The sequence below is a fragment of the Macrosteles quadrilineatus genome, unplaced genomic scaffold (genome assembly GCF_028750875.1).
Source record: "Macrosteles quadrilineatus isolate MER2022 unplaced genomic scaffold, UCM_ALF_1.0 Scaffold_2__2_contigs__length_208266976, whole genome shotgun sequence".
NCBI lineage: Eukaryota > Metazoa > Arthropoda > Insecta > Hemiptera > Cicadellidae > Macrosteles > Macrosteles quadrilineatus.
In genome coordinates, this window is record NW_026542595.1 from 43250890 (window position 1) to 43268961 (window position 18072).

General features: G+C 34.7%; 1 protein-coding gene across 1 annotated transcript in view; it reads left to right on the forward strand.

Moving 5' to 3' along the window:
- The window catches only part of LOC128985738 (zinc transporter ZIP13 homolog), a 42594-nt gene that overhangs the window by 21207 nt on the left and 3315 nt on the right, over positions 1-18072 (forward strand). The window contains exons 2-5 of the mRNA XM_054405563.1: positions 5373-5486; positions 8502-8599; positions 9768-9890; positions 15772-15900. Coding sequence (XP_054261538.1) covers positions 5373-5486; positions 8502-8599; positions 9768-9890; positions 15772-15900 — 464 coding nt within the window. The remainder of the gene's footprint in view (positions 1-5372; positions 5487-8501; positions 8600-9767; positions 9891-15771; positions 15901-18072) is intronic.

An 18072-nucleotide genomic window follows, 5' to 3' on the forward strand; every position in this document is an offset into this window, starting at 1 on the left:
TTTATCAGCTGATTATAAATAAACCGATCATTTCATCTTTGTTTACATTAAGCCTAGTTGTTAATTATTGTTAAATTAATAATGTATGAACTGTCTTTATACACATTCAAAATCTCATCTTGTGCGTAAAAAACATTAATCAAATTCGTAAAGACATGTACTGTGCTACTTTTGTAAACAAGTACAGTTTTCCATTATTGTAATCTAAAAGTTTTTTTCTGTATTTTGCATTTAGATTTAAAAGTTTTCTTTGTATTGTACTTCATACACAAACGGCCTGTCATAGCCCGGGTGAACCAGGTAGTACATGTTCAAATTAAGGCAAAACTGAAAAACATGCACAGGTTTTTACTGTTCATAACTTGTAAAGTAGAAGAGATAAGTAAGCAACAATAACTGCCACAACAAGGTCATTGGCACTTCAAATATTCGTTTTCCTGTTTCACCAAGTGTTATCTCAACTGCAACTACTGTATCAACAAGGTCTCTTTACTTATGTCTCTGCCAACAAGCAGTGCACATTCAACAGTTCTCCCTGACCCCGTGATGCAGTGTGCCTCTCTCTGGTCGGTTGACACATTTACAGTCGTGATTGAGATTTCCCCACAACAGTGGCTTTCTATCCCTCACTATCTCAATATTAATTGTACAGCGGAAATAATTTTGATAAGCTTGAACCTCCTTATAAGGATATATTTTAATATAAGCATGTTATTGAATTAAAAAACATTAACTTTTTATTTAATTAGGCCCTAAGTATAGTTTTTATTCAGAAAAGGAGTTTAGTACGGTATATGGTATGTTTGTTTAATGTGTAGCCTATTGTTCTTGGAAAAATGTAAACATAAAACTCAAACTTTTTATAGCACACTATCCCTACAATTGAGTATCTGTTAAATTCAAAAAGTTTATTGGGTATTTGACTTCCATATCAAAATATTTATATTTTGGTTTAGTGACTAAAGTGGAGGGCTTATAAGTATTACATTTTTTATAATGCATTTTCTTCATAATGTTTCACTGTCTGAAATAAAATTTGATTTATCTTAAGATTATTAATAACTAATGCATAAATAAGCTAACCAAAAATATCAGTTTTGGACCGTTTATTTATGTAATAAGAAGAACTACTATCTCTACGCCTACTGTAATAATAATGAAAATACCTTGCTACTATACATAATTACAGGTTTTAATTATATGTGTATAATAGAATAAATTAAATGAAACGAGTATCAGTTGTGCGAAGAGAAGATGAGATTGCTTCTGTTTTCTATGAAAAGCTGGCCCCAGCAGCCTTGAGTTGCTACTGAATGTGTTTCTGTGAGGGTTCCTAGAAATAATGTGCAGTGGAGGCTGACTGACATCATTTATCACACTACAGCCAGTTCCTTATTTGTATGGCTTGATTTTAGACGGAACACAGTCAGTTGGCTTAAGACTCTTCATCAACTTGATTGAAGAATAAACAAAATTCAAACAAAATCCATCGGTATTTTTTGTGAAGGATACTGTCGCCTTCAATTTAAATTTGAATATAGCGTTTTATAGTTTTTTATCTCCTGGATCGAAAGATTATTTTGTGTGATGAACTTTTGTGAAGTACGCTACACCTGATTGTTTTCTGCCATATGTCAAGCAACGAACAGTGACATCTTCATTAACTATAATTCAGCAATTTAAGAATCATCTGATTACATTATTCACATTTAATTCAAGTTCATACTGCTAGGAATTGTTAAAATAGGATTTGAAACCATTTTACAATAAGATGACCACGAGAACCTACCTATATTGATTTGAACCTACAATAAAACTACATTTTTCCTGAACATAATGGTGCAAAGTTTCTCTGTGTTAGCAAAAATTAAATAAACTACAATCATAAAATTGTGTTTAATTCTGCTTGCTCCGTCACATTAAACTAAACAGTGATGACTTATATGAAAACTAAATAGATATGATGAGGAGAAGAAGATCAATTAAATTAGGTAATGCAAAGACATTTAATATAGGCTACATTTCTTACCATAGATATTGATACTGCTTTTTAAATGTTCTACATGTTAACGTTAGGCCTAAAAAATTCTATAAATGTACGTTAATAATTTCTACAAAATACTGTAGCTGGATAGCTAAACGGTTAAACTGCTCGCCTATTAATTAAAAGGTTGCCAGTTCGATCCTCAGAATAGTTAGTAGCTTTTTTATGGTTCAAATTGGACCCAGCTGTTCACGTTTATTGGGATTTAAATAAATTCAGCTAATGAAACTGCTGATCTTAGTCATTACGGTAACAAAGCTACAAAGATCATCTCACTTCATTCTACACTCATTTTAGTAAAAATACACCTAGGGGCGTCGCCATCTCAATTGGTAGTATAATAGGACTAGTAATATCAGAATTATTCTTGAATCTGAATTCTAGAATTCTTGATTTTCACTATTTAGCCACACTATATTGATAGTAACATTTTTTAAATACCATCTTCCATTAATACCGCAGAATCAAAACATTATTGTATATTTTATTTCGTATTGATTTTTGTGTTATAATAGTATTTATTCATAGTATATTCATAGTATTCTCTATAAATTATAGTGGCCAGTTCCCAGATGCCCTGAAAACGTCCATTATCAAGCCATTCCATAAATACTCCCCCCGCAGCAAACCTGCAGACTAAGCGAATTTCCATTTGCCTGAATTAATTTTCAATTAAATGTATTTAATTAACATTAGGTTTTATGAGGACCTATTCTTGTTGCTAAAGGGAGGGTAAAAAAGAGTATTTTTTGTAAAATATTAATAATTTACTATAAAATAAATCAATATACCAAGTTTGATCAAAATATATCCATAAACAAGCAAACTACAACATTTTTCATCATTCTGCATAAGAATAACATGGGAATTTTAAAATAACAATCTTTTGAATTTTCTCCGTAACCAATAATTGTACAAAAACACTTTGATATACTAAATTATTTGTTTTTGTAAGCTCTTTAAAAAGGTCTGGAGAGAAATTGGTAAATTTTGTGTTTAGAGGGTCAAAAATTAGAATAACCAATTTTTACCCCATAAAACCCCCCGTAAAACCCCGTTCCCATGGTCCGATCATGCTGGTTCGCAAACTCATTCAAGTTTATCCCGCCTTACATCTTCAAACCAAATTTCATCAAAATCGGACAAATATTACTCAAGTTATCGTGTTCACGGACACACACATATATACCGTATATATATACATATATAAAAATTTGAACAAATGGTGTTTTTGGCCTCTGGGGACATCAAAATGAAAAAGTAAATCAGTCCCGGATCTAGGTCTTACTATGCCACCTACGGTAATAGCTACTTCCCTATAGGGAATTTTGTTAAAAAGGAGATCACCACCTCTGCGATAACTACAGACCTATAGCCACCATCTATATCAAAAATATTAAAAAATATAACACTACTTAGACTATTGGATTTTTTCCAAAAAAATAATATTACATCAGAGAAACAGTATGGATTTACTAAAAACAAAACCACTACTTGACCACATGCATTGACCGATTTTATCTCAAATTTGGTTAATTCATTAAATGCAGGTGAACATACAATGGGCATTTTCTTTGACTTAAGCAAAGCATTCGATATGGTAAATCACATGTTGCTTCTTGATAAGCATCTTGTCTTGGAGTGCGGGGGCTGGCACTGCAATGGTTTAGTTCATTCATTACTGGTCGAAAACCTTTTGTGATGATTGAGGCAGTAGATGAATTGGGATATCTGAAAACCTACTGCTCGCTTCATTGTGAGTCTGCCCGTGGCTTGCCTCAGGGGTTAGTCCTCCATCCGGTGCTGTTCCTTGTCTTTGTAAATGATCTTCCATCAGTTCTAAATTCCGGAGACATTTGCTTGTTTGCTCATGATACGTCGCTCTCACTTTCTGATCAAAATTTTGATAAACTCGATGAAATTGCCATCTCACTCAAATTCATTCTTTAAGAGACACTTCCATTACAACGGCATTAAACTTTTCAGTCTACTTCCTCATCGTCTGCGATCGAGGCAGAATCATGAACATCTCCCGCGGCCGTGTGACATCATCATCGTCTCCCGTGGTCACGGAAATGTCGTCGTCTTGCACGTTCCCACCAATAGCGGTAATTTTCCGTATTGCGCAGGCATGACGGGTATCGGTATATTGCTGCGATAGGGGTATTTTATCAAACTTCTTCATGTCTGTTGTATATTTCCTGGTAATGTTTCCAACTCTCATCGAAGTAAATGGTTATCATAGTCAAACACTACAATGTTTACTCAAGTGTCAAAGTAGCTGTGTGTATTCAAGAATGTGATGTTTACATACATAGCTATTAATTGTTCATTTAACAACTTTCCATCTCAATGTTTCAATGAGACAGAGTTATTTACACTCACACTAGGCCTATCGATAGATATTTAACAGTGTAAAAACACCATTGTAGTGTTACATATTTTGGCAAGTGTGTTTTTTTAGCTAAATACAATTAGTCAAACTGATGGAACGGCTTATTGTGAGCCATAGCAACTGTTATGGCTATGTCAGTAGAAAAAAGAATGTTAGACATTAGCGCATTCTGTGACTGTCTCACTCAACTATGTTATTTTTTGTCAGAAATTGGCAACATCTGGTCCATATAAATGGAATTTATACTCCAGTATCTAAAAGTAAATTATAAAACTATGGAGAAGAATTCAAACAAGATAATCAAATAGAAAGAAAACTCAATCATGGTAACTCTGAAGTTGTTGAAAATTTGGTAGTGACTAAGATATATGTTTAAAACATCAAATATGCTCTGAGATCAACACGGTCGCACAAACTAGTTACCGTATTTTGAGCCATACAAACCTAAGTACTCCTTAAACTTAATGTTTTTTAAAAAGGGATTAAATTGGGCATCTTTACGGAAAGTTGCCAGAAGAGTTGTAAGTATTTTAGTAAAAATCCAATCAGGCAAATGGAAATTCAATTATTGTGCATGTTTGCTGCGGAGGGGGTGTTTCACTTTTAGACTTTGCCTTCCAATTTTGCTGAATAAAATGCTTCTTATTAATAAATATGACATTATTATTAACATCTTTCGTGTTTATATCAGTGTGATGTTCTTATTCTACTACAATATAATATATCCGGTTTCGATATTCAGACTATTCAGATTGATGTTTAGAACACATATTTCAATTATTTTAATTTCTTATTGCCCTGGAAGAGAGTATGTCTGTTGCTTTTATTTTTTTTAACAGTAACAGCTCTTTGTTTATAGCAATCTAAGATTGAAGTAGGTTAATGCGTAGTCCACTAGAGTAGCTGTTTCATGTAATACTGTTGGTGTTTCAGCTCAGGGGGCCTCTCTCAAAGTTCTGCTCAGCTTTGCTGTGGGAGGCCTGCTGGGAGATGTGTTCCTACATCTGCTACCAGAGGCTTGGACCTTACAAGAGCAATACACCCATGGTCAGTCTGGATCTCTATCTACAGTACATCATCTTTTTGGCTAATTAGTTTCTTAATTATTCATTATAATGTATTTTAGTTAATCAATTCCATCTTTTTTACATATGCTCTCAAAACTATATTGTACTTTAATTTATCATTGTATTGTAAGCCTACACCACATTTTTTCGGTTGAAAATAAAATTTTTAAAGTAAACTCTTACCTATTGAATTGTTTATAAATATTTCAATCAATAATACTTTTTGGCAAGTAAAGTAGTGTTATCACTATTCTTAATGAAATTTGTTTTCTTATCTATTTGTGATTTTTTGTGTTTGAAGCTCATTTTTACAAATAGTTGCAAATATTTTCCATCATGATTAGTATAAAACAAGTTCTAACAAAATTTCATGATCTGAAATCTGATTTCATCCTCAGGTACAGTACCTACCGAAAACATAACAATAGGCTATAAGAAAGATGAAAGAACGAAAAATGAGTACAAACAGGGAAAAGGCGAAAATAGTTGATACGTCGACACAAGATTGTGGCTCAAGCAAGACTGAACTTGTCTTTTACTAATCTTAATAGAAAATGTCCACAGTGATGCTTAAAAATGATATTTGTCATTTTTGAATTTTTTCAACTGAGCAAAAGTTAACGAGAAATTCTCTATGCAATTGATTGTATGCAGAGAATGCATGCCTCCAATATATGACAACTTCGCCACTCTACACATAATCACAATCAGACAGATAAGATAAAACACAAAACAACCCACTTAATAATGATTATTTGCCAGACATTAAACACTTGATCTTTGATTGAGTTCTTTTTAGGTTAGCTATCATTGTAGTCTTTAAGGTTAAACCTAAACCTAAGAAACTTGCTTACAATTTGAATCAGCTTATAAGACTAACTTTAAATGTTTTGAACTTTTACATTCATATTCTAAGATGTTAAAAGTGATGAATGCAGTATGCAATTTCCTATTTTATCCTCATGAAGAATAAATTAAATGCTATAGACTGATTGGTAATTCATACATCTTCATAAAACTTAATTTTCCTCATCATTTATTCATCTACATTAATCATCATCATCATAAAATTTGATAAATTTATTTTTTCATTGTAGGATTTTAAAATGAATTAAAAATAACAATGTTTTGTTTTCCTAATAGCAGCAAAGTTGGTACTGATTTTTATTGTTATTTCTACAAAGCGTGGATCTAGGTTTAAAGTTATTCTGTTTAGTTAATATAAACCAGCTTGTATAAAAATTCAACAATGAAGCTGGAAATGCACTCAGTCTGTAGGTTCGCGTCAGAAGAATTTTTTTAAACCAATTCAACCAAGTATTTTGTTTAAATTTTCTCTTTATTTCATAAAGATTAATAAGTCAATCTTTTACATGTCAGATTCAACCAAAATGGATCTTCCGTGTTTCATATTTTAGCTATTAAATAAACAGCAGTACATTCGTACTTAGTATTATGAGAATCAGTGCTAGACTGTGGTACATTCTGCATTCACATCAGGCAATTGTAAGATTGAGTGGGTGAGTTGAGACTGTTTCCTGGTCTCAGATCTCAGATGGCAGAGACACATTCAATTTGGTTATTCATCCGCTGCCGTCATTCAATTGTCCCAGCCTATCCCACGTTATCTACTGTAGACCCCTTCTGTACCCTTCATGCCAATTCATTTTCTTTGTGTAAATGATTTATTTCTAAAAGATGAGACCTTTTAATAATTTTTAGAAATAATAAAAGTAGTTCTCAACTGAACTAACACCTGTGTTTATAACACCCAACCCTCTGATTTTATTAGGCTAATCAAAATGTAGTTTTGGCAATCCAAATAAATAAAAATACTCATTTTTATAACATTTTTATTTGATATGATACTAGGTGTCTGGACATGATTTGCTGGGACTAATATGGTAAAATTATGGTTACATGATAAATACTTAAATACTGTAATACTTTTTAATACTTTGAAAGCTATGTTCAAAGTTGTATTAGTTCAAACTTACAATCATTATAATGCATGAACCCCATTAAGTTCAGTGCTAACACTTTTATGCTTAAAGTCAGCAATTTTCATTTCCCACAACATTCAGACAAATTCATTATGCGAGTCCGAGGTCCTATCTTTAGTAATGTTAACTAAATGTCACTTTTCTCAGGAGTTAGAACAGGTAGGATAGTGAAACTTGGTATACTTTTATATTAACTAATTAACTAGTTGCAGACACAAGATTTTTCATTTAAAATTAAAAATAACTATTTTATGGGTTTTTATAGATTTTAAAAATATTTGTTTAAAAAATAAAATGTATTATTTTTTTTACATGCTTCTACTAAATATATGATGAAATCCTTATGTCTATGTTTAGAATAAGTCACTAAGACTACATGGTAAACATTTCACAGCTGTATGTATTACCAGTCCTGAAAAAAATGGCATTAAAGTTCTAAAAAGTAAAGTTGCGGAAATCGGCAAGAAAAGCCTCCAAGGGCCAACCAAGGATCTACTAGTTTTACCTTTAAAACGTCACTGAAATGTTATGGAAAATATATTTTTTTATACATTTCTAGGTTAGCAATTAAAAATGTAAGTATACCATTTTTAAGAAAAAATTCTGTGCTATAAAAAGGGCATAAAAAGTAAAAATTTAAAAAATTTAAAAATTTCACCTTTGACTTCCCTTAAAACCATTTTAAGTTAATGTTATTACCTGGTTTGGTATTGATTTCTTGTTGATTCATTAACTCCCCTCATATTCAGGGAGTTTCTCAATGGAATCCTTAAAAATGGTGGCTAGCTATTTTTACATAATATGAATAACTTAAATTTTATTTTGAGAATGCAGAAGAAAGATTTTTCCAGCTGATGGGATTTGTCTACCCCAACCCTAGGCCTATATTATTTCATGTCTCTATAGGCATTTTAAATGATCGTGTGTGGAGTCCCTTTGTTGAGTCCTCTTTGTATGTGCCAGAAGATTGACTTATACAGGTCTGTTCCCAGGTAATCCATCCATGTTCTGCGGTGTCTGGGTGCTGGTGGGGTTGTTGCTGTTCATCATTGTGGAGAAGATATTCTCAGGTCCAAACCCATACGAGGAGGTAACATTTTACTCAAAACAGTAGTTGAAGTAAATAAACTGCTGACCGTTTAGATCAGTTTGATATATTCTCCTGTGAGTTATGAAACTTGTCATCCTTCAAACAACATAATCAATAAATGTACAAACACTTCCTACCTCGGAACATTACACTTGCTGCAGTAGATTGTCCAACAGTTGGATTCCTGATACTTGACAATGGAAACCTGTTGTGTTAATAACTGTGTAACCAATCCTCAATGTTGCATTAGATTTTTCAGAATAAATTGCATTAAATCGAAATTTGCACTCTTATATGAGTTTTAATAAACACACAATTTTCTATTTTTTAAGTAAATACTACACGGTATTTCCTATTAAAGCCATTAATAACTGTTTGTATGTTTGTCCCTTGCCTCAACTGGCTTTTCTCGTGTTCCCATCGCAATTGGTAATAATAATGATAATGTTAAGTTGTTCTACAAATCAATGATTTTTTCTTTAACTCATAAATTTTACTGCTAGGTTTTTATTATTTTTGCTAATATAAAGATTAGGACCAATATTTTATATAATTTAATTTAATTCTCCAATTATTTAATTTTGTTTAATGTGCCACATTGTTTAATTAGTCCCAATTAGTTTAATGTGCCACATTGTTAACATTAATAAGAACAGTGTGGTTTCAGAGAGGGGGGACTACAGCAGATATTTTTAAATTTTCAACTATTTTTTAACTAGGCCTTAATGATTTAATAAATACCTCTTTTGTACATATTGGTCCTTTTCTATTGTATGTGATTGTAAAATGCAAACAAATTTCCTCTTAAAGGGAGGGTGGGAGAATGATGGAAGATAATCATAAAGAACCTTAGTTTCCCTAATTTTCATCTATAATACCTCATATTCTAAAGCAGCTCTCATTGAGAATATGTAAATTTAGACATGTGTTTCTTAATTTTGAACCCCTCTAAAACTAAAATATAAATATGTGTAAACATTTTAATGCTAACTGTTTTGGAATGTTAATACAGAGAAATGCAAGTATCTATTTGTCACCAAGAAACCTATCCATTTTCTGTTAGGACAAGGCTAATGTCAGGTGTTTGTGTGTGGAGGTAGCTGGACACCATCATCTATGGCCCATTTAACCTCATATTCAGTTTTTTAAGTCCTGTGCTCTGCTGTAGGTGGCTGACGGACTGTCGGCAGTGCCAGTGCCAGAGTCAGCAGACGACAACTGTTCACACAACAACAACTGTGAAGACAAGATCTGCCCCTCCAAGGCCAAGGAGCGGCCCTCACATGAGCAGGTCTGCTGAGTGGTTCACAATTTCTGTGTACCTAGTTATCTTGATATTTAATCATGTTAACCCATTAGGGAAGAAGTTAATCGGCATGTCGCAGGGCCCTTGTCAGCAATTAAATTTAATGAATATTTGGTTAGAGTCTTATAGTAAAAAAAATGTTTAAAGATATTAAAATAATTTGCTTATCATAATGTTTTTATGAAATTTGTCTACATAAAACACAAACTAAACTATGAAAGACATAAAAATACACAGGGTGTCTAGTAGTCGGGAAAATCGGGAAAGTCGGGAATTAGTATTGAATTTCAAAATGGTCTTGAAAAGTCGGGATTTAGTCTTAAATTTGATTTCAAAGTCGGGAATTTTTATGTTTGTGCCGCGATCGTCGTCTTCCGTTTACGTAACCGCGAAAGCCAATGATGATTGTCCTCACGGCCTCGGGAAATGTTCACGATTTTGCCGCGATAGTGGACGACGACGATGCCGTTTCCGAAACCACGGGAGACGACGATTACCTTTCCGTGACCGCGGAAGAAGACGATGAAGTTTCCGTGGCCGCGGGAGATGATAGTGATGTCTAAACAGCCGCGGGAAATGTTCATGATTTTGTCGCGATCCCGGACGACGACGATGACGTTTCCGTGACCACGGGAGACGACGATGATGTCTACACGGCCGCGGGATATGTTCATGATTTTGCCGCGATAGTAGACGACGACGATGACGTTTCCGAAACCACGGGAGACGACGATGACCTTTCCGTGACCGCTGGGGACGACGATAACGTTACCGTGACAGCGGGAGACGACGATTAACGTTTCCGTGACCACGAGAGACGACGATGACGTTTCCGTGACCGCGGGGGATGACGATGACGTTTCCGTGACCGCGGGGGATGACGATGACGTTTCCGTGACCGCCGGAGACGACGATGATATCTGCTCGGCCGCGGGAAAGGTTCATGATTTTGTCGTGATCGCGGACGACGACGATGACGTTTCCGTGACCGCGGGAGACGACGATGATCTCTACACGGCCGCGGGAAATGTTCATGATTTTGCCGTGATTGCGGACGTCGACGATAACGTTTCCGTGACCGCGGGAGATGACGTTGATGTCTAAACAGCCGCGGGAAATGTTCATGATTTTGCCGTGATTGCGGACGTCGACGATAACGTTTCCGTGACCGCGGGAGATGACGATGACGTTTTCGTGACCGCGGGTCTACACGGCCGCGGGAAATGTTCATGATTTTGCCGTGATCGCGGACGACGACGATAACGTTTCCGTGACCGTAGGAGATGACGATGACGTTTTCGTGACCGCGGGTCTACACGGCCGCGGGAAATGTTCATGATTTTGCCGTGATCGCGGACGACGACGATAACGTTTCCGTGACCGTAGGAGATGACGATGACGTTTTCGTGACCGCGGGTCTACACGGCCGCGAGAAATGTTCATGATTTTGCCGCCATCGCGGACGACGACGATGACGTTTCCGTGACCGCGGGAGATGACGATGACGTTTCCGTGACCGCGGGAGATGACGATGACGTTTCCGTGACCGCGGGAGAGGACGGTGATGTCTACACGGCCGCGGGAAATGTTCATGATTTTGCGGTGATCGCGGACGACGACGATCATGTTTCTGTAACCGCTGGAGTCAATGATGATGTCTAAACGTACGGTACGCGGAAGATTTCATGAAAAAAAAAAAACAAATTTGCTAGTTAGAATTTTTTATTGCTGCATTATTTCTTTACTTGAAAACACCACATTATCATAATACTACTTTATGACAAAGACAGGGGTTGGTGTAGGCCTAGTATTATTTAGAAAATTCGGTTAAGCTATCAAAATCGGTATCGGTATCAAGAATCGAGAATCGATACATTTTGGTATCAACACCCACCAATTGTGGAAAAAACTAGTCTTGAAAAATCTGGAATTAGTCTTGAAAAGTCTGGAATTAGTCTTGAATTTTATAATGGAAATTAACTAGACACCCTGAATACAATAAAATTAAAGCTTAGATAAGTTGATTTTAGTCCGATTTTCATATCCATGGTAATCAGATATGACAACCATCTCATATCTGGTTTTTATATGTGTTGTGTATTGTGTTTACAACTAACAATACACAAACGCCCAACCTAAGTTGGAATACACTACAGACTACCTTTTACACACACTACCTTTTACAGATTACGGTATAGTGTTTTGTGATTTGTTATTATTTGCATGTTGTATCATGACTTGACTGCTATACAGTGAATATTTTTTGACTACTACCCTCTGTAGTGTATTCCAACTTAGGTTGGGCATTTGTGTATTGTTAGTTGTAATGTGTTAGTTAAGTTTTTTTTCACCTGAGGACGGGATCAGATTCCAGATCCCGAAACGTTGTGTATTGTTTTTTACATTCGTGATCGAAAATGTCCGCAATAAACCTTTGAATCTACAAAATTGTTTTGTAAGAAATTGCCAAATCCTATGTTTTTGGATCAAAAATGGGATAAATTTCTCTCTAGAACTTTTTAAAGAGCTTAAAAAACCAAATATTTTAGTATATCAAAGTATTTTTGGACGGTTATTGGTAACGGAAAACATTAAAAAAATATTGTAAATTTAAAATTCCCATGTTATTCTTATGGAGAACTAGCTAAAGTACCCGTGCTTCGCTACGGGTGATACTAAATTTAAGTGCGGAAGTAAAAGTACCAAATTTTGGGGTAGCTAAAAGTTAAATGAAAGAGTAATTTGTTCAGAAAGCTTTTAGATGTGTACAGTTTCAGATTACAATGGGCTTAAGATTACTTTGCAACGATTACAAAACGTTTTTATAAACAATGTTTGCAGCTTTGTTGTCTGGTGTGTATATGTACAAATCTCTGCTGCACGATACACGTGAGCATGCCACATACAGTTGGCCATTAGAAAAACATTGATTTTCTAGATGTAAGCCAGCTACTTGAAGAGTTTGGCCTTGTGCTTTAGTTATTGTCATGGCAAAGGCAATCTTCAGTGGAAATTGAAGCCATTTAAATGTAAACGTTAAGTCTGTTGGAATGATTGGAATTCTTGGTATGAAACTTGTATTGCCTTTTGCACATCCGGTGAGAATCTGGGCTTCAATAATGTTTTGTTTCAACGAAGTAACAATAAGTTGGGTACCATTGCAGAGTCGTGGAAGTTCCAATTCAATTGTGAATCCCATTTAACTGTGTTATGTACATAAACCCCTAAGAATTTATGAGCTTCAACTAAATAAAGAGAAGGGGTTAAAGGATAGGTTTGAGAGTGTTTGTAGTGTAGCCTGTTTATGATTTAAGAATTTATTGACTATTTTTAAAACTAGTATCTTTATCAGAAAAATATACTACAGATTTCATAATGTTGGTGGTTGAAAATTAAAAATGTTTTCCTGTATTATGGTTCTTGGTTTAACCTTTGACCATCAATACAAGGTTTAACTCTATCATGGTAGTAAATAAATAATAAACTTATTTATTGTATTATCAGCTGTAGTGCAAATGTGAATTTAAATGTCATATCAGGAAGGAAGTTCTTTATCTAGTTTGTGCTCTATCATTTCCTTTGTGAGAAAAACTAAGATAAAACTGCGAATGAATCATTTGCCAAAATTGCAGGTTTATTTGAGATAGATATGCCATTATTGGAAACCAGTTGTCCTACCCAAACTAGATACTATTTTTTGTGTGCAATTTATCTTGTTATATTTTCTATACAAAGTGTAATTTGTGGATTAAAGATGATTCAGCAGAACTACAGGGTGTCCCGGAACTCTCTACCAATATTTTAGGGCATTGCTCCTGGGTAAGAAACATACCTAAATATCATATTTAAATTGTCCGGAAGTCCTTAGTTACTCACACAGCCGCCATTTTGTTTTTTTCAGTTATTAATTTTTTTCTAAAGAATGGTTAAACATACGAAATGGAAACTTTGCACAAACATTAATGACAACTAGACAAAGCTACAAAAAAATTATGACGATTTTTCAAATTCATAAAACAAAATGGCGGCCATTTAAAATTTTTTTAAAATCAACGGTTTTTGAGCTATTTAAGAAACAACATTTTAAATGGTCGCCATTTTGTTTTATGAATTTGAAAAATCTTCATAATTTTTTTGTAGCTTTGTCTAGTTGTCATTAATGTTTGTGCAAAGTTTCCATTTCGTATGTTTAACCATTCTTTAGAAAAAAATTACTAACTGGAAAAAACAAAATGGCGGCTGTGTGAGTAACTAAGGACTTCCGGACAATTTAAATATGATATTTAGGTATGTTTCTTACCCAGGAGCAATGCCCTAAAATATTGGTAGAGAGTTCCGGGACACCCTGTATAACTCCACAGAGCCTTTATCTTTTATATTTAAAAAATTTGTTTTTTCTTTTCCAAGTTCGTTCGGCTCTGCTACCCGACCAATTTTCATGATTGAGGTTTCAAATTGAAGGTACGCACGCACATATTTGCCATCAAGCATCGGCATATATTTATCTATAATCCCAATCCCACTCGGCTTATACGTAAATGAAATTTGCTCCCCATGTATTTCTTTTTCTTATGGGAGTTAAGTTTGGTTTCTTTTTTCCGAGTTCGTTCGACTCTTCTACCCGGCCGATTTTCATGATTGAGGTCTCAAACTGAAGGTATGAACACACAGATTTGCCATCAAATCTGCATATATTTATCTATAATCCCACTTGGCTTATATGTAAATGAAATTTGCTCCCCTTGTATTTCTTATGGGAGTTAAATTTGGTTTTTCTTATCCGAGTTCGTTTAGCTCTTCTACCCGACTGATCTTTATGATTAAGGTCTAAATTGAAGGTATGCATGCACAGATTTCACATTAAGCATCGGCATATATTTACCTACTGTATTACTCGGCCAAAAAACTAATTTGATTCATTTTTTTATTTTTATTCTTACTTCAATCTAAGATGTATTTCACCAGTTATAATTATCTAATCCTATATATTTTGGTCTAAGAACCTTCAGTGTAATACCAGCTATATTTCAGATATTAGTTATTCAAATCGGACGAGTTTCAAGCAAACGCAAGGTAAACGACCAACATAAAAAGTATTTTTCATAAGGTTTTTTCTATGATTAAAAATCAATAGCTCCACTTTTTTTCGTGTTTTTTTTTTATATGTTTTAGACTCAAAATAATCAGTAAATTATAGGCATTTGAGCTATTGATCTTTTGAATCAGTTAAACTCAAGATACTGTATTACTAAATCAAAAATCATAAATTTGATTATTTCTCGGATAATATATTTATTTTAAGGCTGCGGAGCTTCGAAAGATGATTAAGATTTTACCGTGATCGCGTTATACGATTATGATGTTTTCATGAGTGCGAGAGACGATCATGATATCCATATGACCTAAGAGGTATTTAAGATCTTACTGCAATTACTAAAGACGATGAAGATGCCTTCACAACTGCGGGAGATGATGATGATATCTACCTAACTGTGGGAGATGTTCAGGATTTTTCTACGACCACAGCTTCTGCCTTCTTTTAATAACTTTGTGTATAACTGCAGTTTTAGAGTTTAAAATTTCTATTCAAAAGAGATTAGAATAATTGGGATATGTATAGTTGGAGTTTGGATAGTTGGAGTTTACAGTAGAACTACTAGAATCAATTGCGGCTGGACCCCATTTGGATAGTCAAAATTCAAATTCTTTATTAACTCACAACATCTTTTTTGCTGTACAATGTACATCGAGATTCGGATGATCGGCAATTTGAGATTCAGAAGTTGGAGTTCGGATAATTGGAGTTCTACCGTGAACCAAAATGTGTACAAGTTCTCTTTCTTGTGAGTGTTATGTTTATGTGCAGGTGGCCGGGTACCTAAACCTGATAGCCAACGGCATTGACAACTTCACCCACGGTTTGGCTGTTGGTGGCAGTTTTCTCTTGTCTCCTAGAGTTGGAGCTCTCACCACCTTTGCCATTTTAGTTCATGAAGTAAGTTATCTTGCCTGTTCTTGAAAAGGGAATGTGTTGTAGATGCACTTACAGTTCATCCATGAATTGAAGATGTAGTATTAACATTGTGCTATTTACCATTAGTCAGCACCTAATAAGTGTTGAATGTCTATAGCTCAAAATTGAGTACTCATTCAAGTCTTACTTGAATAGTTAGTTAGATTTATTTTTAAGAAACAAAGGACAAAGATTTTCATTTAATATTTCATGAATATTTTTCTCAACACCTTTACACCATTGACCAACTCAATGACCGATGCCCCCCATGTTAGTGAACGTTACAGACATTTTCTTTTTCTTCATTGAGAGCCCTCAAACGCTTTACTGTCACTTGTGGCCTGGGACTGAATATTTTTTATGTCCATCAATAGTCTCTGTCTCAGAGGTGTTTTTTTGTTGACATCTTTTTCAATTAATCACCAATGTTATTTTGCAGTTTGGGGGCTGATGCGTTCTCTTAACTTTTCAGTAACACTGTAAATAGTTTAAAAATGGTTGGGTATACTTGAAATTATCAGTTGTTTAATTTTCAATTACATTACAAATGGTTAGTAAATAACTTCTTGATCAGCATCATACGTGTTAAATTACCTGAAAGCACAAACCATAGTCCAATAACACTTATAATGATATATTCACACTTAAACTCCACCACCGCCAAAAGAAACAAGAAACATGCATAGGTGTTGTTCATCCAGAACATGTTCAAGTAACTTAACTGTGAAAAAGACGAGCTGAACGTAATCGCCTACGACATCCATCTGCAATTCTTACGACTGTACGGACTGCGCGTATGGAGCCTTCTGCATGAAGTCATCTGTGAAGAAATTGAAGGTGCAATGTAGCAAAAGTATTCCCGGATAAACAACAAATTTAATAAACTATCAGAGAAGAATAGAGACAACGAAGACTTGAATAAGACGAGTGCAGGACACAATTTCCAGCAGAGAGTCAATTATAGACATTCAATCATTCAGACATTCTTCGCTGAGAAGAAGGAACCAAGATTTTAAATTACGGAATGAAACACAACTTCACAATTAAGAAGAAGAACGAAAACGAACTACTAGCTACTGAAGTTGAGGCAAACGTATGATCAAAGATGCCGACCATTATACCGTTCGGAAGGAAGTGACATCCAACGCTTTCACTAGCCTAGGACCCATAGATCCCAGTAAAAATAAAGAACTGGAGACATGCAACAAAATAAAAAAGAAACTTGAAGAGAACAGTTAAATTGCAGTGAAAACAGATAAAATTAATGCCATCATAATCTTCGGAAAAGAAGAATATATAAAGAAGACTGAAGAAATTATCAAAGAAAATATCTTCAAAGAACTTATCTAAGGATCCGACGCAGAGGTACCAAAAAGAGCTGTCCTATGTGGTGAAGAGATGCACCAGAGTGATTCCCGAAGAATGTCGACAGAGGATGAACATCCTAAATTCCAAAGCACCCGTGATAAAAGGGATCCTGAAAATACACAAGAAGAATGTACCAATGAGACCCTTAGTTAATGTGCTCCTACCTCCAATGTTTCGAAAATGTTAGCAAGTAAACTCAGCAATGATCTAGAATTAGAATACATGTATAATGTAGAGAACAGATTTGAATTTGTTGAATGTGTTAAGAACATAGATATAGAATCAAACAGTAGGTTAGTCTCATTTCATATTTCAATCTGTACACCAACATACCTGTAGCTGAAACTGTGGATCTTGTCAAATGTAGGCTTATACATAATGGATTAACAAATGAATATGTAATTCAGATTGTATACCTGCTCACAGCTTTTTTGAAACAAAATGATTTTAGATTCAACAAAAACTTCTATGAACAAACAGATGGTTTGGCAATGGGAAGCCCACTTTCGGGAAATTTGTCAGAAGTATTTTTACATCACAAAAAAGAAATATTAGAAAACCTTAAACTCAGTCATGATGTAAAGCTTTATGTTAGATATGTAGACGAAATTCCAGTGGCGGCGATAAAAGCCCCCCCCCGCCCCGCAAGTTTGTTCGCCAGGCTTTCCCGCTCCCAATAATCTTTAAAAAACATTTTCACATGTATTTCCGCCTAAACTTGCACTTAAGCTTGGCACGGTATCTCCCCGAGGCGTCATCATTGTCTTCCATGATCGTGAATACTTC